The sequence below is a fragment of the Halichoerus grypus genome, chromosome 6 (genome assembly GCF_964656455.1).
Source record: "Halichoerus grypus chromosome 6, mHalGry1.hap1.1, whole genome shotgun sequence".
In the NCBI taxonomy this organism is placed as follows: Eukaryota; Metazoa; Chordata; class Mammalia; order Carnivora; family Phocidae; genus Halichoerus; species Halichoerus grypus.
The window spans coordinates 6,342,509-6,369,463 of record NC_135717.1 but is presented as its reverse complement, the minus strand read 5'-3'; the positions used below and the strand labels follow the sequence as shown (position 1 = coordinate 6,369,463).

The 26,955-nt window shown below is 44.2% G+C and overlaps 1 protein-coding gene across 6 annotated transcripts; it reads right to left on the bottom strand.

Moving 5' to 3' along the window:
* Nucleotides 1-3,854: 3,854 nt before the first annotated feature.
* On the bottom strand, nucleotides 3,855-25,226 carry ZKSCAN5 (zinc finger with KRAB and SCAN domains 5). Of its 6 annotated transcripts, none has more exons than XM_078074363.1 (7): nucleotides 25,171-25,226; nucleotides 23,430-23,947; nucleotides 19,466-19,604; nucleotides 14,980-15,062; nucleotides 14,565-14,700; nucleotides 8,378-8,986; nucleotides 3,855-6,170 (listed from the first exon to the last, which is right to left on the bottom strand). In XM_078074363.1, exons 2-7 carry the CDS (start codon nucleotides 23,841-23,843, stop codon nucleotides 5,044-5,046), a joined length of 2,508 nt encoding a protein of 835 aa, XP_077930489.1. In that variant the 5' UTR covers nucleotides 23,844-23,947; nucleotides 25,171-25,226; the 3' UTR covers nucleotides 3,855-5,043. The 6 variants fall into 6 exon arrangements, with proteins under 6 accessions (XP_077930489.1, XP_035920680.1, XP_035920683.1 ...); XM_036064787.2 differs by lacking the exon at nucleotides 25,171-25,226 and adding an exon at nucleotides 24,207-24,695; XM_036064790.2 differs by lacking the exon at nucleotides 25,171-25,226 and adding an exon at nucleotides 24,207-24,695 and having other exon boundaries at nucleotides 14,565-14,697.
* Between the last annotated feature and the right edge of the window lie 1,729 nt (nucleotides 25,227-26,955).

The window sequence follows — 26,955 nt, the reverse complement described above, 5'->3', positions numbered from 1 at the left end:
TTTCTCACCATCTATGTACTTATGTGTTCTTCCTTTTCTCTTCTCATTCCAGGAAGTGAATCTTGATGCTAATCCTGGTTTAACACCATCCTCACACTGGGTTTATTTAAGCATGGGCACGTGTTATAATTCTTGCTAATGAGATGCATATGTAGGACACTGTCAGGATATTTTTGTGAAGGGGTCCCTTGCTCTCAAAGGGACACGAGAGAATGCAGTGATAGGGGCATAGTTTTTGAATCTCCCCAAGTCCCTCCTTAAAAACAGAGCAACCAGGATAGCCAAACGGAAACTCACGGATATCATCTACAGCAAAATCAGGTACTACCAACAGTTAAAAACTAACATGGTCTCAAGCCATTGTGTAAAAGGAAGCAGAAGAAACAAGCATCTGATAGATTTGAAAGCTGCAAAATAATCAAAAGGTACTCATGCAAAATTTCAGTGAGCTATATTGAGACCAGCAGTTTAAACCAGGAACAGCTTGCCCACTTCAGTAGAGGGTGAGTTTTAGGGATTGGTGATAAACTCTGGGAGCAGGATAGACCCTGTGAAATAGAATCCAAATTGACTGGGCGCCTGGGTGGCTCAGTCGTTAAGCGTCTGCCTTCGGCTCATGTCATGATCCCAGGGTCCTGGGATCGAGCCCCGCATCGGGCTCCCTGCTCCGCGGGAAGCCTGCTTCTCCCTCTCCCACTCCTCCGGTTGTGTTCCCTCTCTCGCTGTGGGTCTCTCTCTGTCAAATAAATAAAATCTTTAAAAAAAAAGAATCCAAATTGGCTAAGACAGGGACAGGAGAGACCAAGTCTTATCTCTGTGTCCTTGAGGATTGATTGCTTTGTTTGGTTTCCTCTGCCTACAATCAAGATCTTTTTGTCTCCTGATTAGTGACAGTTGACCTTTGGCCAAATTCCAAGATACAGGTTTGCCCGAGCACCATCCTCATGGGCTGTGGCAGTTCACGATGGGTCTTTTCTACTAAAATCCTGCCCCTTCTGGATCAAATACCTGCTTCTTTTGTGTTTTCTCATGATGACATAACTAGTACACATAACTCACCAGCACCATTCATCCAGGGACAATTTGGAATTGCATTGACCCCTTTGGGAGAACACATATGCACATCCCAGTCACCAATCTTTATCTGGGAAGACACTGGAATGAGGAGTGAAGCTCACACAATTTGCTGCCAGAAAGAATTAGAAAGCTGTGAGGACATCAGATACAGGCCTTTTCTCTCACTGTAGTGTGGAGCACTGTCTAGGTTAGGACTGAGGAGACCTGAGGCTCCAGGCTCCATTTCAGAGATAAGTTATGGTCAAGTCCTATCCCTGTGCCTCCATCTCTTCATCTGTAAAATGAGGACTGAACTGCTTGCTTTCCCTGCAGAGCTTTTGAAGACCATATTAAATATTATAGAATTTAAAGCACCATATAAACAGGGTGTAAATACTCACAGAGGGGTGCCTGGGTGGCTCAGCCATTAAGCGTCTGCTTTCGGCTCAGGTCATGATCCCAGGGTCCTGGGATCGAGCCCCGCATCAGGTTCCCTGCTCAGAGGGAAGCCTGCTTCTCCCTCTCCCACTCCCCCAGCTTGTGTTCCCTCTCTCGCTGTGTCTCTCTCTGGCAAATAAATAAAATCTTTAAAAAAAAAAAAAATACAAATACATAAGAAAAAAGATATGCCACATGCTGCTGAGAAAGAATTCAGGCTTCAGAACTGGACAGACGAATTCTGTCTCCGATCCTTACTACCTATCTGACCATGGAAAATTTATTAATTTTCTGAAGCTCAGATTGCCCAACTCTAAAATTGGGACACACATGGGATGCCTGGGTGGCTCAGTCGTTGAGCCTCTGGCTTCAGCTCAGGTCATGATCCCAGGGTCCTGGGGTCGAGTCCCACGTCGGGCTCCCTGTTCAGTGGGGAGCCTGCTTCTCTCTCCCTCTCCAGCTGTCTCTCTCTGTCCAATAAATAAATAAATAAAATCTTTTAAAAAAATAAAATTGGGACACACTACTAAGTAGTTATTATAAATATATTGTATTGTAAATCTACATGTATTGGAAATACACTGGAAGCCAGTGCGTTGTAAGTACACTCCTAAGTAGGACTGAATTGTGTCTCCCAAAATTCATATATTGAAGCCCTAACCCCCAATGTGACTGCATTTGGAGACAAGGGGGTAAAGTTAAATGAGGTCATAGGGTTGGCCTCATCTATAGGACTGATGTCCTTGTAAGAGGAGGAAGAGCTACCAGGAGTGCACACACACAGAGGAAAGGCCATATGAGGGCACAGCAAGGCAGCTGTCAGCAAGCCAAGGAGAGGGCTCAGTAGAAACCAACTCTGCTGTCATCTGGATCTCTGATTTCCAGCCTCCAGAACTGCAAGAAAATAAACTTCTGTTGCTTAAGCCACCCCGTCTGCAGCATTTTGTTACAGCATTAGGAGCACGTTGATAAACCAGGTAAAGTACTCAACACAGAAATAAACACATCATCAAATGCACAACAAATGTAACTCTTCTTTTCTCTTAGAAACAAGATTATAACCCCAAAGGTTTAAGGTTGCTTATCTAGACTGACTGATGGCTTTGTGCTAACACAGTCCTATTTTCTCCCGGTCGCACTCACAACCAGTGATATATACTGTACTTGTAGTATTTCTGGCCAAGGATAAAACAAACCAGTTGCTATACTGCACCAAACTCATGATTTATTATGCCCAGAGGTACCAAGAGACAGATGTAAAGAGGTAAAACTGTCCCTGACATCAAGTCCAAAACACACTAGTTTCTCCATTTTGGTCTTCATCCTTGAATATCCCTAATTTTTTTATCTGCTGCATTTTCTCTATCTCCGTAGGTACTTCCTTACTTTCCTACCCTTACTTTTTCTCCCTGTGTCATTCTGATTTCAAATAGTGTCTCTTGGTTCTACTACACGTGATCTGACAGGTTCAGATCTGTGGTCGCTCTGATTTGTGTAATCTCCTTTTTTGGACCTTCTCTGGGTTATGTCCTTTCTCCTTAGGTCCGAGCCACCAGAACTGCCCTTACTGGTGAAGTCATTCTACGATTCTGTACAAGGGCAGAAAAACGCTACTGTCGTACGTTTTGCCCCCCATGCCTTTCCTAATGGGTCCCGTCATTAGGTTTAAGTCAAAGCACAAAGCTGGGCTGGACAGGGGCCGAGGGCACCGGGAGCGGGGCGCTTCCCTCCACTTCCGGCTGGGGCCAGACGCCGCGGAGCTGACGACGCATCTCGTGACCCCCCCGCCACCCGCACACCGGAACTCAGCCGCGGGGTCGACCCGGAAGAGGGAAGACGAGCAGAACACCAGACCTTCAGGACAAACACAAGCCCCAGAAAGCCCACCGGAAGTGCCTCAAATCCCGCCCCCGCCCCCCCACTCCACCTCATTGGTGTTCTCCAGGAATCCGGGAGGTTTCGCCGTCTCGGTGGCTCTGGGAGAAAGACCAAGTTAGAAGCATTTCCTCCCCAGTGAGAAAGAAATAAGGGAACTATGGGGAAAGGTGCAGGTCACAAGTTCCTTCTGCAGGGAAAGTAAATGCACCACAGTTCCCCCATCCCCCACTGAGACAGACCTAGTGAATCAGCCTTTTGTACCCCCCATTTCAACCAGCCACTGGCTGCGGGGTGTGGAGGACAGCTCCCACCCCTGCTGTGAGGCAGCTCCCACCATCTGAGGACAACTTTCCAGAGTCTCTGGAGAGTGGGGAGAGTTATGAGCACTCAACAGCCAAAACTCAGAGTAGCTGGGGGATGGGCATGCCAGCTTGATAAAGGGGATCTGGGCAGGGCACCAATGTACAACACATACAGTCAACAAGTATTTATTGTTTATTGTAAGCCCAGCAATCAGTAGAAGTAGTTCCCAGAAGCACTCTTTCCCCGTCTCTAGAAAAGAGGCTCAAATTAACCCTCTTATCCATGTCATCTTTCCCCCCGACCTTCCCACAAGACAGCGCTAACCAGAACACGAACCTTTCTGCTCCTGGTTACAGTTTACTTTCAAATCCAACTGCAATCCAAACTGACACTTATTCTATACACCATTATCCTATGGAGGAGGTCTATCTCCAGGGCCACTGGGAATTGCTACACATTCTCCTTGGACCAAGATTCTTAATTCAACTTGGTCTAAGTCCTTCCACGAACACAGCTGCCCTCATTCTTGTGGGTGACGGACTGAAAACCAGCCCACAGTTTGGCCTATTTTCTCTTCACTATTCCCAAGGTCCCTCTCTCTTCTCCTTAAGATGTGACTGACCAACAGTTTCTCTCCTGGATTTACACACTTAACTCCTCTTGGTACTAGCCAACTTTGATGCTAATAGAATCAAAACAAAAACAAGGTAGAGAATGCTTCATGGAGAAATTAGAGACCGTATAATGCAACGGGAACACATACCATCCAGTCTCTGAACCCCAATTTTGCCAGGATATAAATACCTTAAGTCGATTTCTTTTCAAAGGCTTTAATACTCAAGATGGGAACAATAGCTGGAGCATTCTAGTGGCTGGGATCAACGCTTCTAGAAAAGGTTCGCTGCTGAGGTACCAAAACAGATATCATGCTGAAGAGTTCTCTCTTCCTTTCACTGTGCTCTTCCCTGAATAAGCTGTCAAACAAGGCAGAAACTACAAATAAAGCTTATTTCTACTGCATTAGTGAGGCTTTTCTCAGTGTCAACGTTCTGAAATTTAACCAAAGAATGAGTGCCACCTGAAGGCTCTCCTTCATCCACCATATCCACAGGTGCTCTCTTGTCTAGATTCTTAAGCATGAAGATGCTAACAAAAGCACTTCTCGATGGGGAAAGCAAACAGATATCTATTCACTGTGGATTCTCCAGTGTTCCTAAGTTCTAACTGAAGGATTTCAACATATCTGTAGGTTTGATGGTTACGTTGGAGAGAATGCTGAAAGTTGTTATTACATTCATTACAGGAGAAGGGTTTCTCTTAGGAAGGCTTCTCTAAAATTGAGTAAGAGCTGTTCTACAACAGAAACATCTATACACTTAAGGTATTTATGGGCTCTGTCCTCTCGTGACTTCTCAGATGTTTGAAGAGGCTACAACTCCAACTGAAACTCATTCCACATTCTTTACATTGAAAGGGTTTCTCACCAGTATGGATTCGCTGATGCTGATTAAGATGTGACTTCAGAGTGAAGCCTCTGCCACACTCATTACATTGATGGGACTTCATGTTGGAGTAGGTTTTTTGGTGTTGTTTTACGTGGGAACACTGGCCAACACTTTCTCTACATATATCACATTTATTGGTTTTCTCTGCAGTGTGAGTTCTGTAATGCTGAATAAGGTCTGAACTATACCTAAAGGCTCTGCCACAGATATCGCACTTATAAGGCTGCTCTTGTAACTCCATCTTCTTATCTTCAATCACGGTCAGGTTCCAACTGTAAGCTTCCTCGCAAATGCCATTTTTTTCATTTCTCTGACCCATATGGAGCACCTGATGTTCAATGAGGCTAACGTACTGAAAAAAGATCTCTCCACACTCATGACACTGATGGGATTTCTCTCTAGAGTGGAGTCTCAGATGCCCCGCAAGGTGGGACCGCCTCCCAAAGCCTTTCCCGCACTCATTACACTTAAAGGGTCTCTCCCCACTGTGCACACTCTGATGCTGAACAAGATGGGACCGCACTCTAAATGCTTTCCCACACAAGTGACAGGTATAGGGTTTCTCACCAGTGTGGACTCGCTGGTGCTGAGTCAGATGCACCCGCTGATTGTAGCTTTTCCCACATTCGTCACACCGAAAGGGCTTCTCCCCTGTGTGGATTCGCTGATGTTGAATCAGATGTGCGCTCTGAATAAAGCTTTTTCCACATTCATTACATTTATGTGGTCTCTCTCCTGTGGCTGATTTTTTGTGCACATACGTGACTTCGTTAAAATTTATCCTCTTTGAAGAGGGCTGTCCTAGTATCTCTTTCATGGGAACTCCCTGCTTTCTATCCAACTTGCCTGGGTGCTCATGGCCTTCTCCAAAATCTTGACCTTGAGAAACATTTCTTTGGATTCTTCCTGAGAGTTCCACATCGGCTTCTGAAAATTCTGAAATTTTCTTCTTAACATTCAATTTTGTATTCTTACTTCTTTTGTCACTGCCTGAAATAAAGAGGAAATGCAAATGTCACCAGTTTTTTGTGTGTTTTTTTTTTAAGATTTTATTTATTTGAGAGAGAGCACGAGCAAGCAGGGGGAGGGTCAGGCAGAGGGAGAAGCAGGCTCCCCACCGAGCAGGGAACCTGACACAGGGCTCGATCCCAGGACCCTGGGATCATGACCTAAGCCGAAGGCAGACGCTAAACCAATGAGCCACCCAGGTGCCCCTGTCACCAGTTCTTTTACAGTAGAAATATGAACTGTCAGGAGAAAGAGGATAATCAGGTGAAACGACGATGTGAAGGCAGTAACAAAGGCGGGGGGGGAGGATGCCTGGATGTGCCTGACGCCAGTGGGAGTCAAAAGAATTTGTCTCATGAAAAGAATGAGATGAAGAGGCTCGCTAAGCAGGATGGTGAGAGTGACTGAGGCGAGGCAATTGCTAGGGAGGAGCACCACACTTCTAACATCCAGGAAGGAGAGAGAGGATTCTGAAATGCAAACAGGACTGAGGCAGACAGACTGAGTCAGAACAAAAACACAGCTGGATGGAGAGAGCAGATAAGAACTGAAGAATGGGAAGCAAAGGACTATGAGGGGGACAGAGTTGGAAGAATACCTGATTAGGATCCAGGACAAAAGAGAAATGAGCCAATAAAAACTATCGTCAAGAGGGTGGGTGATAGGTGAATCTCTGCTCTCTTCACTCTTAGCCGTCACCTGAGCTTGTTTCCCCACCAGGGCATCGAACCTGTGAATGCTCACCACCCTTAATGCTCACCACCCGACTGAGCCACCCAGGCGCCCCACAGCATGATTGACTGTGATCTCTTCCATATATAAATTTAATGTCACTTGAACAGCTAAGAAAAAATAAGTAAACGAACAAGGAAAATTGTTCAACCTTACTGATAACCAAAATAATGAAAATGAATACAGAAAAGACGTCTCTTCTGCTTACCCCATTTGTGGAAAAAAAAATGTCTGGGGCGCCTGGGTGGCTCAGTCGTTAAGCGTCTGCCTTCGGCTCATGTCACAATCCCAGGGTCCTGGGATCCAGCCCTGCATTGGGCTCCCTGCTCTGCGGGAAGCCTGCTCCTCCCTCTCCCACTCCCCCTGCTTGTGTTCCCTCTCGCTGTGTCTCTCTCTATCAAATAAATAAATAAAATCTTAAAAAAAAAAAAAAGTCTGATCACCCTGCGAGAAATATAGTAAAACTAATATGTGGTGACTGGAAAAGCAATTTGGCAGTATGTATCAAGACCCATAAAAATGTTTTTGGCCTTTCATCCACTAATCCCACTTCTGGGCATCTATTATAAGGAAATAATCCTATTTTTTTTAAGGCATAGTTGTTTTTTTTTTTAAGGCACAGTTATCAGAACAAAAGAGAAAAAATTAGAAGTTCAACTGAGGAACAATTAAGTGTTGATGTCTCCACACAACGGCAGGTTGTCAGAAATAACAAACAGGAGAGCCAAGCCACACCGGACAAAGTGTGTCTAATATTTAACTGTACCCTCTGAATACACCTACATAAAAATAAGCTTATAAAAAAAAAGATAGAAGGAATACGCTAAATAATAACAGTTCTATTAGGATGGTGGGATTGTGGGTCATTTTTTTTCCTCCTGCTTTTTTTTTTTTTTTTTTTAAAGATTTTATTTATTTAGTTGAGACAGAATGAGAGAGAGAGAGAGAGCACACGAGAGGGGGGAGGGTCAGAGGGAGAAGCAGGCTCCCTGCCGAGCAGGGAGCCCGATGCGGGACTCGATCCAGGGACTCCAGGATCATGACCTGAGCCGAAGGCAGTCGGTCCTGGGGTCCAGGGTCCTGGGATCAAGTCCCACATCGGGCTCCCTGCTCAGCGGGGAACCTGCTTCTCCCTCTCCCCACCCCTTGCCCGTGCTCTCTCTCTCAAATAAACAAAATCTTTAAAAAAAAAAAAGGGGGGGGGATTTATCAGAAGAAACATGTAAGAGAGCTGAAAGCAGGTGCTTCTGCCAAGAGGGAAGCTGTGGGGAGGGTGGAGAGGGCATAGGTTTGCCTACTCACTGGACCAATTAAAGTATAAAACAACAAAATGGACTGTGATTTCTGCCCCTTAGCTACTGCTCCCAGTCAGCACAACCCATCTGTCCTACTGCTCTAAGCTCATAAAACCATTTTCGCCTCCATCTATTCTCTGAACACAAACTCCCAATACCTACATCTTTGGGATTTCTCTCTGAAGTGGCGTTTCAGGTGCTCGATCAGATGGGAGTGCCGACCGAAGTTTTTCCCGCACTCGGTACACCCGTACGGCCTCTCTCCGCTGTGCACGCTGTGATGCTGGACGAGGTGTGAGCTCACGCGGAAGGTTTTTCCGCACACCTGACACTTGTAGGGTTTCTCACCAGTGTGAACTCGCTGGTGCTGAGTCAGATGCACCCGCTGATTGTAGCTTTTCCCACATTCACCACACTTAAACGGTTTCTCTCCAGTGTGGATTCGCCGATGTTGAATGAAGTTTGAGGCTTGAAGGAAAAATTTACCACAATCGTTACATTTGTGACCTCTCTCGCCACTTGTGTTGTGCTTACGGTTAACATCCGCGATGGTACCAAGATCTTTTTTCTGGGAAGGGTTCTGCCTTGATTTCCCCACTGCGGGGTTTACCTGCCACCTCTCTACCATGCCATGAAGGTCACTAACTTCTCCAAACCCTTGACTCTGGGGAACATTTCTTTCAGGGCTTCCTGAAGTCATCCAGTGGGGTTCAGCGTCATTGGAAATCTGCTTTACGGCGAGTTCCACATTGTCATGCCCAGATTCGTAATCTGAAATAAGAGAAGGAAAACGGATTAGCTATTCCCCATGCTGGAGGAAACAAAATGACTGAGGACGTGGGTAATTATGAAGCCGACATGTGCTAGCACCGCAGGACTTGGCAAAGGCGGCTTTATGCTACTGGGAGGGGACAAAGAATCCTCCAGCAGAAACAGGTCGGGGACAGAAGAGCTGGCAAGAACGTGTCAAACGGATGAAACTGGGAGAGCAGTCCTTCTATTTAGTGAAGGTGATGTCCTCTTGGTGGGGTACTTAACAGTACCTGTTTGTGCACACCTGTGCAATATCAAATTCTTCACAAAATGTGATATTGGGTTGTGCAGCTAACCCAGTTTTCACCTTCTTCTTCCTGTTCATTCATACCCTGGAGAAGAAAGATGATCTTTCCAACTTTTTTAATCCCCCAAGAATCTCAGTTTGGTATGAATAAGTCTAAAGGAAAAAAAGTATTCTTTCTATATCCAGAGAAGAATCTAGTACTGACAAGAGCTAGCTTAACACCCAAGAGTCACTGATGAATACAGAGGCCGGACAAACTGCAATCATCTCCCTATGTAACTGGATCAACAACCTACATTTCACTTGAAGCATGGACGTTCAATATGCTTTGCAGAGACAAATCTTCAGTAATTAAAAAACAGGGAATATTATTTTTTATATGCTAGAGAGAGAGACACCAGGGTCTATTGAGAACTTTCTAATAAGATTTTTTTGGGGGGGCACCTGGGTGGCTCAGTCGTTAAGCGTCTGCCTTCGGCTCAGGTCATGATCCCAGGGTCCTGGGATCGAACCCCGCATCGGGCTCCCTACTCAGCGGGAAGCCTGCTTCTCCCTCTCCCACACCCCTGCTTGTGTTCCTTCTCTTGCTTTGTCTCTCTCTGTCAAATAAATAAAATCTTTAAAAAAAAAAATTTTTTTTTTTTTGTAAACAGCAAGGTTGTATTCAAATATTACAGAATAATGGTAATGAAAGCTGAGTGCTGAGTGCTACAATGGACCAGGACTATAAGGGTTTTACGATTTTATGGCATATAATCCTAACAATGACCTTTTGAGGTAGATACTAGTACTAACCTTTTTTTTTTTTTTACAGAGTGAGAAGTTATAATTCTTATTCCATCAAGAAAACTTGAATTTTAATTTATTTTTTTTACAATTTTTTTAAAGATTTTATTTATTTAATTGACAGAGAGAGAGACAGCGAGAGAGGGAACACAAGCAGGGGGAGTGGGAGAGGGAGAAGCAGGCTTCCCGCCGAGCAGGGAGCCCGATGCGGGGCTCGATCCCAGGACCCTAGGATCATGACCTAAGCCGAAGGCAGTCGCTCAACCAACTGAGCCACCCAGGCGCCCCAAATTTTAATTTCTTAAAACTCTTTTACCTTAATTCTCTTCCTAAAAAGACATCTTAATAGTAGAAACAAACATATAATAAAAAAGAATCGTTTTTTCCTCCCCCATTTAAGTAGGCAGGTAATCTCTGTCATCACAGGATTTCTTTTTCTCTTTTACTCACATCTGCTTATGCCCACACATTTTATTCTTACTAGAATTCTCTCCCAACCAACAAGTCAAAAAAGCACATGGTTTTCTTTCTCCAGGGGTGAATTTGAAAAAAATAAATAAATAAATAAGATTAGCCCAATGCACCTCTTTGGTTCTATTAACAATTGCCCTTTTCCTGATATGGCGATTATATAGGTTGTCACACCAATGGGTTTACAGATTTGCTTTTTCCCTCTTTCCCCACCTCTTTCCCATGTACATGACAAGCTTTCTGTTGATTCTCTTGGTTTATTTGTGTAGCTGACAGAAGACCATGCTTCTTGCTCAATGCTCTGCCCAGCTGGTTAGTAATACAATGGTGGGGGGCAGGGGAGACAAAAACAAATCAGGCAGATTTGGTGCTTTAAAGATTCAGGCTCTTCAACCTCACTGCTGCCCTGCTGGCATTCTATGTTCCTAGAGCTGGCTCCTTTCCCCACTCATTTTTCTCATCAGCTATGTCAAAATATCTCCACTATGGCTTCCAAGATATATCACTGTTATTTTAAAATTCCACTAGTGTATGGCATGTTATCACGTTATCATGTTTTGCAAAAACGTGTGTATACAGAATATGCCTAGAGATACAATCCAGAAACTGGTAATAGTAAACAAAAGATTGAGAAGCAGGGTAAGTGACTCAGTTTTCACTTTATACCCCTTTATACTATTTGAATATGTTTCACTATGTGCATGTACAAGGTTCTCCAATGTATTCGAACCTCTTCTCTGCCACCTACTTCATCACCTGCTCATTCTCAACAGGTGACTGTCTCCTATTTGAAAGAAAGGCAAAGCTCCTTGAACATCCTACAGACCAACCAAAAACTTGCTGGCAGCCTTCCTCTGTCATCCTCCCCTCGCCTCATGGTGGAAGAGCTGTCTCTCTGACCAAGGCCAAGCCTCCCTCCCGGACCCCCGACCTCCCCATGCCATCCTGTTTTTGAGGGATCACCCTCATCAATGATCTCCTCTTCCTTGCCCCAACATTTCAAACTCACTCTTTACTAGTTCTTTTCCAGTAGCATTTAAGTATGCTTAAAACTCTCCCACTGAAAAAGAGAACATACAGAGGTGCCTGGGTGGCTCAGTCGGTTAAGCATCCGACTCTTAATTTTGGCTCAGGTCATGATCTCAGGGTTGTGAGATCAAGCCCCATGTCGGACGCCATGCTCAGCGGGAAGTCAGCTGGAGATTCTCTCTCTCCCTCTCCCTTTGCCCCCCCCAATAAAAAAGAAAAGAAAGAAAAAGAGAACATACAAAACCAATCTATCCATCTAAGCTTTGTACCCTTATAGTGATAAGCCCCCTTTCTCATTTCTTTCACAATGTTCTTGAAAGTGTATCTGTGACAGCTTTCTCAAATTCCTCTCCTTTGCAATCTTCAAAGAAACTGTCTCTTGTTCCCCAACGTCCCGGACACTCCACTGAAATGGCTGTCTCCAGGATACATCTGTTTTTTTAAAATCTCATTTCTGAATCTGATGGATATTTTTAAAATTCTGACCTTCTCTCTCTCTTTTTTTAAATGATTTTATTTATTTAAGAGAGAGAGCATGAGCAGGGGGAGGGGCAGAGGGATAGGGAGAGGGAGAGGGAGAAGCCCCACTGAGCAGGGAACCTGACAAAGGGCTCAATCCCAGGACCCCGGGATCATGTCCCAAAGGCAGGAACAAAGGCAGACATTTAACCAACTGAGCCACCCAGATGCCCCAAATCCTGACCTACTCAATGCTATTAGGAACACATAGGCATGAAAATATCTAATGTGGCCTTTCCAGAGAAGTTAAGGGGCAGAAATCATCAAATGTGTTCTTAATGTAGGAGTACACTAGAGTTGTAAAGAGATTGTAATGAACAGATGGATTTTTTACAAAATCGGAAAGGACAAATTTAAAACTGCTTGGAAAACAGTATAAAAAAGAACTGTGCCAAGTTCTGAAAGCCTGAAACCCATTAAATGCCTGCAAAGTAATTGAAAAAAAGAAAATACTACCAGGCTCAAATTAGACAAGTGAGGTATTTGAAATTCATTTAAAAAAAGAATGAAAAAATATCTTCATTGCATATAACATTTGTGCTACATAAGTAACCCCTTGAGATGAAACACCACCACTAAGATCCCCACAGATAAAGCCGCAGAGAACACGTACAAGTAAATTGAATAAAAGGAAATACAAATATGTATCACTAGTATTAAAAGAAATGGAAAATTTCAGAGAGTAGGAGTCCATTTTATTTTTTAAATAAAAGCCTGCAAGTGAACTAAAACTCTTAGAACAATGTAAACTGCTGTAATGCTTAAAAGAAATTTGGCATTATATGGGGTTGGCTGGCTCAGAGGAGAATGTGACTCTTAATCTCGGGGTGGTGGGTTTGAGCCCCATGCTGGGTGTAGAGATTAATTAAATAAATAAACTTAAAAAAAAAAAGACAGAGATTTGGCATTATATATGTATTTCATCTAAAGTCTACCAGAGTGCTTGGTATGTGGTGGTTCTTTTAAGAAAATTCATTCAAAAGAAGCTAAAAGCCATAAGCTCCAAAATGTTTGCTACGGTGCTGAGATTTTTATAATTTGCTCTAGGCACATAATCGAGTATGAGTTTCCAGGATAATTTAGAAACAGGTTCAAAATCTCATTTGGGGCACAAAATTCAAGAAGGGATGAGGACATGTAAAATGGAGATAGCAAGGCGAACGTCATGAAATAAGCACCCATGATCTGAGAATGGAGATGGAGTGAACAACCAGCCACCCATGCACTGGGGAAAAGGGAGATCCTCTGATAACACAGTTGCCCCTTGAATAACATGAGTTTGAACTGCGCAGGTCCACTGACACACCGATTTCTTTCGATACATACAGCCCTGTAAATGCAGTTCTTCTTCCTTACTATTTTAATAGCACTTCCTTTTCTCTAGCTTACTCTCATGTAGGAACACAGTATAGGACACATATACAATCTATGTGTTAATCGGCTTTATGGTTTTTCTAAATTTTTTAATTTATTATTATTATTTTTTTTTTTTAATTAAAAAAAAATTGTTTTTTGGCTTTATGTTACTGGAAGGCTTCAGGTCAACAGTAGGCTATGAGTAGTTAAGTTTTGGGGGAGTCAAAAGTTATACACAGACTTTCGACTGCGTGGGGGGGTTGGCACCTCTGGCCCCGTGTTGTTCAAGGGTCAAATATACTCTAACAAACAGTTATTCAGTGAGATCTGAGATGCTTTCACAAGTGAGAATTATTCAATTAAGAATTATTCAATTTGTCAGGGCGCCTGGGTGGCTCAGTTGGTAAGCGTCTGCCTTTGGTCCAGGTCATGATCCCAGGGTCCTGGGATTGAGCCCCACATCGGGCTCCCTGCTCCGCGGGAAGCCTGCTTCTCCCTCTCCTACTCCCCCTGCTTGTGTTCCCTCTCTCGCTATGTCTCTATCTGTCAAATACATAAATAAAATCTTTAAAAAAAAATATTCAACTTGTCAAGGAACAGAATCCAATAACTACTATGAATCTGTTAAAACCCAAGCCTTTTAGTTCTGAGCTCTTTTATCTTAAAGCACTAAAACGAGAGCATTTGCTGGATTGCAAATACTATCCCCCAAGTATTATCAAGACGTCAATCATACACTGATGATGACAGAAATGATCAGAATAAGCTGAATAAGAAAAAAAAAAAAGGGGGGCGCCTGAGTGGCTCAGTCGGTTAAGCGTCTGCCTTCGGCTCAGGTCATGATCCCAGGGTCCTGGGATCGAGCCCCGCATCGGGCTCCCTGCTCTGTGGGAAGCCTGCTTCTCCCTCTCCCGCTTCCCCGCTTGTGTTCCCTCTCTCTCTGTCAAATGAATAAATAAAATCTTTAAAAAAAAAAAAAAAAGGAATGTCAATTTACTCTTTCACAGAAAAAAAAATAAGCAGTCACAGTAATTAAGTCACATACATGCTTTTATCCGATGTCCCAGAAATACTTTTTATAACAAAATTAAGATGTCCTAATCCAAGCACAGATGAAATCATTCTTACCCATGGAAGTAATACTCCCATAATTCTCCTTCCTGTCATCCCTATAGAGGGACTTCTGGGACTGGTCCAAATGTCCCCATTCCTCCAGGATGAAGGATACAGCCACATCAGCCACATCTTCAATTTTCACCAACTTCTGAAACACGAGATCGCCACTAAATTTCCATTCCCTAGATCCAAATTTGGAGTGAGGGCAAGAATTGGGAGCATGAAGGGAAAAAACAGAGGGAGGGTCTGTGCTTCAAAGAAGAGAGGGGAGCACTGGGTAGAAGGGAAAGTGACATTCAAGTAGGAACCCCAGAAGGGCCCGGTCTGCAGTGAGAGACAGAACTCCTAATGGAGATTCAGGATTAGGGCAGCTACTTGTCCAAGAACAGACGTGGGTCCTCACTGCGGGCATGGGACGCTGGCTCACCTGGGACCCAGCCGAGAGAAGTGAGGCTGTCAGCTCCTGGCTGTCCTTCAGGGGAAGGGAAGGAACTTGGAGAGCAGGTAGGGCTGAGGGGGGAGAAAAAGAGGTGTCAGTGAGAATATCTTTGCCCAGTCCGATTGCCATCATGTTCTACTTTCGCTCAGGAATCCACGATGGCGCCTTGCTGCGGCAAGGCCAAATTTTTCTGCTCGGCTCTCAAGGCCCTCCACGTTGTGACTCCTCCCCCACCTAACTACACTCACTCTTCCCCCCGAAAAACTAGACTCCCTGCTTTGGTCAGGCTAATCCCTGCCAGTGACCTCAAGACTGTGCCAGTCCCCTGTAAAGGATGCAACCTGCTCCGCCAGGATCAAATCCAGTCATCTCAAAGATTAACCAGTCCCGTAGCTTCCACGAAGCTGAAGCGCTACCAAGAGCCCAGGGCTTCTCAAACTTTAATGCGCACACAGATCACGTGGAGGGCTTGGTACAGGGCAGATATGGCTCAGCAGGTCTGTGGTGGCCCCCATATTCTGCACCTCTAACAAAGCCAGGTGATTCTGGTGCTGCTCCTTGAGCCACCCTTTGACTAGCAAGGTCTTAGTCCACATTCTCTTCCTTCCAGAAGCTACTATGGTTGATGGAGAGTCAGGCAATTAGTAATGCACTAAGTCTACATTGTGTGTTATAAGAACAGGCAGATAAAGCAATTCTTGCCTTCCAAAAACTTCACTGTCTAGTGGGGAGAGCAGACATGTGAACCTCACTTACTTCCAGCACAGGGTAAGGGTAATATACTTGAAATTCACCCAAGTTCCCACAAGAGCATGGAAACAGGGGAACCTCCAGGGCAGAGAGGGGGAAGGTGGGAGCATCAGGAAAGCCCTTCCACAGGAAGTGACTCTGGTCAGTAGGGTTGGGGTGGGTTGGGGGGATGAGGGTGCTCTCTGGGCAGAGTGAATTGCATGTGCAATGCCTGCAGGGTCTGATCTCTAGATGTTGGTGACCTTCTGACCCCTGCTGTGTCACCTCTGCTTGTTCTTTGTGCGAGACTGGTGGTGCATACGATCTCATTGTCTATATATGCCCTGATCTGGACAGATCCACCTGGTATTAATCTTTAACCTGACAGTTTAGGATGTTGCTATGGTTTCCCTGGTCCTAAGGATGTATGTTGTTATGCAGCTAGCTTCTGTCCAAGGACTAGGATGTAATCAGCAATGACACAAAAAGAAAGAGATCATGGTTAGAGACGAAAGCCAGAAACAGAGATGGCAGCTGAAACCAGGAGTGTGGCTACAGAGTCAAAAAAGGACTCAAAGAAAGGGACGAATGTAGTCTGTACTTAAACAGTGATTTTGATTTTGAGTATAGACTACATTCCAATTACAACTGGAATAATTATAATAATTACACTCCAAACAATACCACTTATTTTATGACATTCCTGTAAAACCTTTTGTTTCTTTAGCTTTTCAGCAAATGACTTCACCCTTCTCACGCTGGAATTAGTCCCAGAGACAGAAAACCAGCCTTCGGTGCTATCAAAGGCAGGAGGAATGCAGCCTTCCCCAGTGCACAGAAATCAAAAACTGAAACAAACACAAAACAAACCTCGTAATTTTGTTGGAAGAAAGAAACTGGCTGGGTCTAGCTAACAGGGCAGAGAAGAGAAGCAGCACCTAGGGACAGAAGGAAGAGCAGCCTGACATGATGAGACTCTGGCAGTGGAGGGAAGAGGACAGGAGTCTGCACTTGGGGGGGCCTGCAGGAAAGGCAAAAGCAGCACAGCTCGGACTGGGGTAAAAGGATGAATGCAGAGCTGGATTGCTGGGGTTAGAATCTCAGCTCAGTCACTGACAGCTCCGTGACCTTGAATGAATTACCTAACCTGACTAGGCCTCAGCTTCTTAATTTCTAACATGAGGATAACAGTAGTACCTATTCTATTGGGTCAGTGTGGACATTAACCCTTGTTATGCCAACTAAGTGTATTAGACGCAATTTGGGGTTTGGCGTTTCTTGGCGTTTCTTTTTTAAACAGTGTTAACTTGGGGCACCTGGCCCCGAGTTGTTAAGTGTCTGCCTTTGGCTTGGGTCGTGATCCCGGGGTCCTGGGATCGAGCCCCGCGTCGGGCTCCCTGCTCCACGGGAAGCCTCCTTCTCCCTCTCCCACTCCCCCTGCTTGTGTTCCCTCTCTCACTGTGTCTCTCTCTGCCAAGTAAATAAATAAAATTTTAAAAACAAAAAATAAATAAACAGTGTTAGCTAATTTTTTTTTAGTGTTAACTATTTTTAAAGGCTGGAATTACATGACTTTTATCCCTTTAGAGGTCTTCTGAAGAAGAAAACTTATTTTAGTATTATTAAAAAATAGAATATGACTCATTCTGTCTTGTAATTTCTATATGGATCCACTGGCCTCTTCTACACATGTAGGGTACATTTTGAGATCTGAGTGATCTTATTTTTCCTGTATCATAAAACATTTTCCTAATTCATCATCCTAGGAATTACCACATATTTACCAATCATTACTCATTAATTATTCCCAATGATAGCAGAAAAAACTAAAATAGTAAGAAAACAGGAGAATAAAGGAAATACTTAGGATGATGATGTAAAAGTGAAATAAATCATCATTCTTCACTAGTCTCCAAGTATTAAATTTATTGCCCAGAGTTCTGCATCATCTTCAAGAAGGTATAAGACTATTGACACCTGCTTTTAGCTTTCATTGAGCATAGTTGTGAATTCAGAATTTTTCATTTTCCACCCCTATCAGCAAAGAGAAAAAAATTTGCAACAAAAGACACTTCACTATTACTAGACGAGTAAGAAGATGACATGAAGAGACAGAGCAGTGTATTCTACACGATAATAATGAAACTGAAGCCGAAGGGCAAATCTTTGAAGGAGTCTACAAACAATATCAGAGGTAAATTTTCTCAAACATAAGAATCAACGATAAACACTCTATTTCTAATTTCAAAAAGGAAATATGACATTCTCATCCACTGAATTATTCAACAGGAAGGACTTCATGAGGCAAGATTTTGCAACAAGATTCTGGACCATCCCATTTTGTGAAAAGGACAGTATTCATTTTTCTAAAGGGAACAGAGACAGTACTGTGTAACGGTACTCTTTCATTTTTTTACAATGTTTCTATTATCAAAATGTACTTGATATAAAGAAGTTCTTATTAAAATTTCCTTGAGAATTATTTTTTATTATCCTTTGATTCTTCTGTAAATTATTCATAAATAACATATACATGATAATATATATAAAGTAAAATAATAAATAATAATAAATTAAATAAAATAGTAAATATATATATATAAAATAAAGGATCCCTTGGCCCCTGGTGGTAAACAGCAAAGACTATTTTTTCTGGTACACTGAGGGCTTAATGAATTCCTACAAGTAAAGCACTTGGGACACTTGCCGACACCCAGTAAACTCTACATAAGTAACACTTCTGTTATTATTACCACAGTGAAAGGAAAGCTGGAGAAGGTCAGAGCCGTGGGGCATATGAAATGGAAGGCCTGACCCCTAAGGGGAGAACAGAAGCAAGCCTGGGGCCGAACCTGGAACACAGGTTCTCCACATTCTGAAATCCCCAAGCTCTCAATACCAAAGGCCTTCCTCTCATTAAGTTACACACTGAACTAATTTGACAGCAAAACCTGACCAGAACTGATGGGAAGCTCTTTAAAGTTTTTATTTAATCCACTCACCGTAAAGCTGCATACATTTCACTAATGTGTGTCACTGTGGAGTCCCACCTCAAATCCTGCTGGCACTGTACTATACGGTATATAAATCATATTCCCTTAATAAATCTGAAAATTTCTGAATCCTAAGATATATCTGATAGCGAGAGTTTCTGATTAGGGTTAAAGACCTGTGGACATGTGCATCATAAGTAAGATACGCAGCAGCTCACTTTCACCCTTCATGTGTCTAATACACGTTAATAAGGTTGAGAGGGGGGTAGGGGAGGAGAGAGAGAGAGAACAGTCGCTCGAAAGGTCACTGTGAGGCACTGCTTGAAATAAGATTTCAAGGTGAACGACTGGCAGCCAGAAACGAGTGCAATCGGGAACTGGAGAGCTGTTCTTGCACAAGCGGTAAGACAACAAAATCGACGAGGTGGAGCCGGAAAGCTGTCGTAAAACAAGTACAACACTTTCGTAAAGGACTCCTGTAGATCTTCTGACAGTCCCTGCGCTGAGAGCTGTCGTCGTCACGACAGCTGTCCCATGGAACTACGGTGCACAGCCTAGCCATCCTACAAGCTGCCCTCTCTCTGAATGCCAGGGACTGGATGCCAGGTCCCCAGCCCTTCCCAAGCTCCCGATCCTGCTGACTGCAGAGTGGCTGCCCAGCCCGAAGTCTCTCTCACACAGATACCGCTTACCCACATGGCCAGGGCGCCCACTTCTAGCCACATCTGTTCCACCGAATCACACGTCCTCACCATTTTCCTCCAGGCGATGAGGCTTCTGTGGCTCCTGTTCAGACTGGGGGTCCACGGACGGGAGCTGGTGGCTGAGGGACTCCTGCACAACTCCAGGTGGCACCATCTTCTGAGGAAGCACTTCAGGACACACCACGATCTAACAAGCACAACCACACCGATCAGCATGTTGCAGGGAGGGCTATGGAAGAATCCAGTAAATTTCCATTCTTTTTCCATTCACTCTTTTGCCAAATATTTAATGTGCATCTACAATGAGCCAAGCAAACTGACTACACAGTGGCTTAATAAACACAGTTTCTTTCTAGGTGAAGATGACTCCCATTAAACATATCCACGCACAAGTACATAATTACAAGCTGTTATACCCTAGAAAGAAGAAGAAAGCAGTGCCTTAAGACAGAACAGATGAAACTACTTGAGAGAGGGTGGCCAAGGCAGGCTTTTCTGAGGAAGTGTCGCTTTAAGTAAACACCTAAAGGGCAAAAGAAGCCCGCCAGGAAAAAAGTCAGAAGTGTCCAGGGCAGAGAGAACGACATAAGCAAAGACTCTCAGGCAGAAACAGGTATCTGGTACTGTCGAGAAACCATAAGAAAGCCAGGGTAGGCCAAGTTTAGTGAAGGGGGAGAGAAGTGAGAAGGGAGGTTGCAAAGGTCAATATAGGACACAGGAAGCCATACTCAGTTCCTTAGTGGACCCCGTTCAAGTAGGACAGACCAACACCAAGACCAGAGCTAGTTCCTGTCTGACCTGCTAAGTACTCCATCTTTCCGTTCTGGGCTCTCGGTCAACCCTAGGGGACACACAGTTACTCTGCCACAACCGGTCTCCACAATCTGTCTTTTCTGGAAGGTACTAGCTCAGCAACATCCTAGCAGATACTAAGATCCTGCACTGAGAGAGAATTGCCATCCCCCTCTTCCCCTCCCTTATGTTTCAAAGCACTTTAAATTTTAACCCTCTTAGCACTGGCAGAATGTGGCACAGGAGTTACATCAACAGGTGGCTACAAAACAGTTGCGGCAAAGATCCTTCTGCATGGAAATTTGTGTGTCCTTGTGGACCCACTCAGGATAAGAGTTAAGATGATGCCCAGTATGTCAAAGGGCACATCGGCACCGAAAAGCAAAGCAGCCCTTGAGGTCCCCTGACACCAGGACAGAGAAACCAAGGAGGAGGGGTAAAGGACAAAGCCTGGGAAAAGGCCTGCCAGAGACAAAAACCGCCTGGAGATAAAGCTGAGGAACAATGTTGGGGATATAGACGACAGGCAGAGAGAAAGGCAAACAAAGTGAGCTGTGGAGGCCCTTAAGAAAATGCCCTCTATGGGCCTCAAATCCCTGACTACCACTAAGAAATTATTTTTTTCTGTGTCCCTTCCAAAGACAGGCTGCATATCACAATGAGAGAGGTAAATGTACATAGCGGCTGTAAATCCTCTGTTTCAAAAATCCTGTCTGTTTTTAACTGTACTTTTGAATATTTATTACTATAAAAAAAGTAGGGACAAGTTTGTTTGTTAATGTCCCAAATTAGGCTTAAAAAAGGAATAATAAGATGTCACCATGAACTTTTACTTTCTGTCCTGATGGAGGCAATAGAAAGGTTCAGACATTCCCATCTGGAGGACAACCATCCGGTATAGCCAAGGTCTGGCTGAGGGTCAGCAGCAATTCCCTCTGCCGCCCCCTTGCCTCATGGAGTGAACTAAACCAGCTGAAGAGCCTGAGGATGTTCTGGAAGGCTGAAGTACCCCTTACCCAGAGATGAAGAATAATGAGACTGCGACCTTACAATGAAGTGCAATGGCTCTCAAGAATGAGGGAAGGGCACCTGGGTGGCTCAGTCGGTTAAGCGTCTGACTTTGGCTCAGGTCATGATCCCAGGGTCCTGGGATCGAGCCCCATGTCAGGTTCCCCGCTCAGCGGGGAGTCGGCTTGTCCCTCCTCTTCCCCCAGCTCACGCTCTCTCTCTCAAATAAATAGAATCTTAAAAAAAAAAAAAAGAATGAGGGAAATTCTCCAACTAGCTTCAAACTCTTGTGACCTAAGGTCTCATGATTTTTGTTTCTTTGCTCAAAAAAAAAAAAAAAGGGTTAAGAGAGTGTGACCCCAGCAACAAGAAGGTAGAGGGTCAGGTTATAAATGAGAAGACAAGACAAGAAGATATAACAACATAAAGATATCGATCCTCTCTAAATTAATACATGATTTACTGGATCCCCCCCCCCCACAAAAAAAAAACTAACAGGATTTTTGGAGTGGTGAAAACTTTAAGTAAGCAATTCTAAAGTTCATAAGGAAAAAAGAAAATATTGAAAAAAAATTTGGAAGAGGGAGGGGTAGCCCTATCAATACCAAAACCCTTTACAGAGCTCAAGTAATTCAGATACTGATACATTAACAGGTAATAAGATCAATAAAACAGAATAAAAAGGCCATAAATAGACCCAAATACATGCAGAAATTTGGTATGTAATAAAGATGGCATTTTAATCAGAGAGGAAAAAAAGGGACTACTATAAGTTGCTGGGGCAACTGGATAGACATCTGGGGAAAGAAAGTTATAACCATATCACACACCGTGCACCAAAAAATAAATAAAAATAAAAAACTAAGAAGAGACTATTAGAAAATTTTCTTATAATATTGTAGTGGAGAAGGCCTTTCTAAGTATGGCACAAAACCCAGAAACCATATATTAAAAAATAAATGGACTACATAAAAATTAAAAACCCTGCAAAACAAAAATCTGCATAAGCAAAGACGAACAACAAAGTGGAAAAATAAACTTGCAACTCAGATGACAGACACACTGCTTATTTTTTTCAAATAGGTAAATACTGTAAAAAGATAATTCACAAAAAAAGGTAGACACATAGGGCGCCTGGCTGGCTCACTCAGTGGAGCATGTGACTCTTGATCTCAGGGTTGTGAGTTCAAGCCCCACACTGGGTGTGGAGCTTACTTTAAAAAAAAAAAACAACAACAACAAAGGGTACACACATAGACCTTTAAAATACATACTGAGGTCAAACTCACTCATAATATGAGAAATGCATACTAAAATTGCACAGAAATGGAATATTGCATCTTTCAAATTAGCACTAACAAAAAGTTGGATAACATCACATTATCAGGCTGTGAGCAAAAAATTTCTCTCATACCCTGCAGTAGGGAGTAAAAACCGGTATAAGCTCTACCGAGGGCAATCTGTCAACAGCTGTCAAAATTACAAATGCATACGGCCCCTGAGCCAACAATCTGACTTCTTCTAAGCACTTATTCTATAATTAATAACATATGTAAAAGACAATCATTGCAGCTTGTTATAGTAAAAGTTCAGAAACATCCTAAAGGAATCACTTAAATGGCTTTCAATGGGAGTTAAATTATGGTATATCCATCCACACAATGGAATATAACACAGTTTCAGAGAGGGAGGCAGCGTTGTTTGCACGGACATGGAACAAACCAAGATATAAGAAAAAAGCAAGAGGCAGAAGCGCACAGTGATTTAAAAACATTTGTGTTTTCTTAAAGCATGTCATCTACACGTACGCTTATATAGAGAGAAGAAAGTCTATCTCTGTAAGGATATACAGGCATCAGGTGACAGGGGCTGCGTCTGAAGAGAACTAGGCAGCCGGGGAATTAGGGGCGGGAGGAAACTTACTTTTCATAACAACCTTATGCACCTTTTGAATTTTGTATCATGTCATTCAAAAAATAGAAACAGTAATTTTAAAAATAAATAAAATCGCTGACTGTCTTCTCCAGATTAACACACTGGATACTGCTTCTCTTTGCTGGAGTGGCAGGAAATCTCCACAGTGTACCTAATCCCAGGAGAACAAAAGAATATGGATGAAGCACCAGAGCTCAAAGGATCTCACCCCTGCTCAGCAGCACCTAACTCTCTTCCTCTCCTTCCTCATTGCTCCAGTGTGTCCCCTTTCGCTCACCTGTTGTCTGCGTTCCTCTAGTTCTCTCTGTATATTTTCTACCACAGCCACAGCCTCTTCTCCACTTTCCGGGTGATGTTCTCTCACCCAGGTCTGGAACTCTTCAGGGAGGATGGTCAGGAACTGCTCCAGCACCAGCAGCTCCAGGATCTGCTCCTTGGTGTGCAGCTCAGGCCTCAGCCACTCACAGCAGAGCACCCGGAGCTGGCTCAGGGCCTCCCGGGGGCCTGAGGCCTCATGGTACTGGAAGTGCCTGAAGCGCTGGTAAAAAGTCTCAAACACTGGAGGATTGTACTCCTGCATCCACGTGCAGTCTTCTTCTTCCACCTTCACTATTAGAAGGTCTTCTTGCTCCTGCGAAGTCTCAGCTGGAGGGTCTAAGTCTATAACTTCCCCAGACTCTGTCATTATCATTCCAACTCAGAGGGATGTCTCTCCAGGTTAGCTGTCACACAGATCAAATCTGTTTTCTGCTCTTTAAGATCTTCCGAAGGGCACTTCCATTAGTGTGCAACCTACTGATATATTGGAAATCATTATTAGCAAAGAGATGACAAAGAGGTCATCGGTACTAAAGACCACTCAACAGTGCAACTTACTTTAAAATATAGACTACAAGACAGCCGTCACTCCACCCATAAAATTACTAATAGAGAACATTTCCAACATTTAAAAAATGTAAAGAAGAGCAATAAAAATCTGACATCAGGCCTAACCGAATACAGTTTTAATGGTGAAGAACATTACATTTCATATAAGTAATAGGACAAGACTTACTAACTAGTCCAGACGCAGTCTCTGCTTTTCTCTACCACAAGCCAAACTTAAAGTCAAAACACGGGTTAAAAACATTACAATAGCCAAAACGGGTCCTGTCCTTCATGCCACAAGAGCATGACAGACCAAGAAGAGACTTCATTGGTCCCGAAGAGAAGCACAGTTATAAGTACAGATTTGGACCCGGATTCTTCAGAAGCGCCCCTGACCCCATAGTCACGGAAACCGGGCCGGTCAAGGTTAGACAGAGGAACCCCGTCTGGACACAAAGCCCATCCCCTTTCCTCCAGGCACCAGTCCCGGGGAGCTCTCCTGGAGACCAAGCTCTCGCAGCCACGCTTGGGAAGACAGGTTTCTTCCCACAAACGGAGAGAAAACCGAAGCCAACACTTCGCAACACTTCCTCGCCGGAAGTAAGCAAGTCCGAGCTTTCCCTGTCCAACGGGGTCGAGCCATCAATCCCACCGCCAAGAGCACTTCCGAGTCCTCTCTAGGAATCCCGGAGGTCCTCGCCTCGCAGCGGGCGGGAACCTGCCCGCCCCAGACCCCGCCCCCGAGGAATTGTGGGCCAATCGGCGGGGAGTTGGCGTGCCTCCGGGACGCGGCTGTTCCCCGCCCACCGAGCCGCAGGTTCCCAGCCACCAGAGCGGGGAAGGAAACGGCACCGGCTTCTCTCCACTCGAGCCCAAAGCCATTTAAACAGCCCGGGCTCCTCCCCTTTCCTTGGAGTCGGGGTAAGGGACCGGGCCTTAGCTGTCCGGAGTGGTTGCTAAGGCAAGAATTGCTAATGTCTGATTGGCCGTAGAACTTGCGCTCCCCCACCCCAACGCTCTGTGCCCCACTTCCAAGTAGGTTCGCCCCTTCCTGAGGGCCCGCAACCCTAATTTCTTTTTAATTTTAAATCCTTCGTTTTTTTCACCTGCATCCTCGCCCCTCCCCGCACCCCGTCTCCAGACACACCCACCTCTTCACCACCGCAGTGCTCCCGGGGCCGAAATCACCGACGTCAGACGCCGAGTCGCAGGAGCCTACAACTCCCATGAAGCCCCGCGCAGGCCACGCCCACTAGCCAATAGGGCCGTGGGTCTCTTTGCAGCCTCGGTCTCGAGAGCCTATCAGAATGCGGGAAGGCAAGGAGGCGTTTCCTCGAGCGCCTCCGCGGGCAAGGCAGATAGTGGCGGAGTGGGTTGCTCTCCAGGCTGGGGAGAGTGGAGTTGGGAGCAATGCATTCCTGCGAAGTAGAGGACTCGTCTATGCAGGGCTTCTCTAGCCAAAGGAATGCCCTTCTTAATAACCTCTCGTTTGTGTATGTGTTTACAAACGCCTAAATTGACACTGCGGTATGTCTGCTGTGGTTTCACTTTTTACATTTACTTTGCGTATGCTCACTTTTAAACACTGAGCCTTTGGTCCATTCAAAATTATCTTGGTGTATGGTGTGAAGTATAGCTCTAACTCTGTCTTTTTCCAAATCGCTACCCAGTTGTCTCATCATTTATGACAAAGTGTCTTTACCTCCCATTGATTTGTGATGCTGCCTTTTTCATACACTAAATCCTCGTGTTTTGTGGTCTATTTCTACATTTTCTATTCTGGTGCGATGTTCTATCCCTGTGATAATATGATGTTTTCATTTATTGAGGATCAGTCATTGGTTTTAATCTCTCTCTCTTTTTAAGATTTTATTTATTTGACACAGAGAGAGAGCACAATTAGGGGGAGCGGCCGGCAGGGGGAGAGGGAGAAGCAGGCTCCCCACTGAGCAAGGAGCAGATGCGGGGCTAGATCCCAGGACCCTGGGATCATGACCTGAGCCAAGGCAGATGCTTAACCGATTCAGCCACCCAGGCGCCCTTGGTTTTAATATCTCTTAGGGCAGATGTCCCCAGTTCTGTTTCTTCTTCAAGGTATTTTTGCTTCTTTAGTTCTTTTCCAAATTTAACTTTAGATTCAGTTTTTCTAGTTCCAGAGAGAAGTCTCTATTGGGATCATTTTTAATTTATATTCACTTAGGGAGAATTGACATTCTTATAAAGGTGATTTTCCTATCCAAGAACATGGTATGTTTTTCCATTTGTGGGGGAAGAAAGCCTAATTTTGGATCCTTCAGGAGTGTTTTAGTTTTCTTCATGTATTTTGCACATAGCTTGTTACGTTCATTCCTAAGTATTTTATCTTTTTTGTTAAAATTGTGAATTGAGTTACTCTGGTTTTTAAAAGTATGTCTGTTAGTTTTTGTTGCATAATAAACCACACCAAACTTAGTGACCTAAAAAAGCAACCACTTATTTTACTTATGACTCTGTGGGCTGGTGATTTGGTACGCTTAGCTGGATGACTTCTCTGCTGGGCTCCTTTTGTCTGTGGTCAGCTGTGGGTGAGATAAGCACTTCTCCTTCTGGGGATTGGCTGATTGTCAGTTGGAGTGCTAGGAGGCATGTGGGCCACACATTTTCCATTACCTGGCAGCCTAGCTCAGACTTGTTCACTTGGTGGTGGCAGGTTACAAAAGCAAGAGACCAGAAGTTGCAAAGGTTCTTGATCCTGAGGCTTGAAACTCAGACAGTGTCACTTCTGCCACATTCTGTTGGTCAGATCAAGCCACAAGACCAGCCCAAATTCAAAGCGTGGGGAAATACACTCCACTTCTATTCAACAGAAATAGACTCCAGTTCCTCAGAGAGGAACTGCAAAGTGTATTTCTATACTTTTTGTTTTACTTTTTTGGCCATTTTTGCAATATACCACA

Excerpts from the sequence above, each read along its gene's own strand:
- ZKSCAN5 (XM_078074363.1), bottom strand. The coding sequence starts at position 23,843 with ATGATAATGACAGAGTCTGGGGAAGTTATAGACTTAGACCCTCCAGCT. Across the intron at positions 14,701-14,979 it reads TTCTCTCGGCTGGGTCCCAG|AAGTTGGTGAAAATTGAAGA; the intron begins GTGAGCCAGCGT and ends CTCGTGTTTCAG. Across the intron at positions 6,171-8,377 it reads CAGAGAGAAATCCCAAAGAT|GCAGTGACAAAAGAAGTAAG; the intron begins GTAGGTATTGGG and ends TCTTTATTTCAG.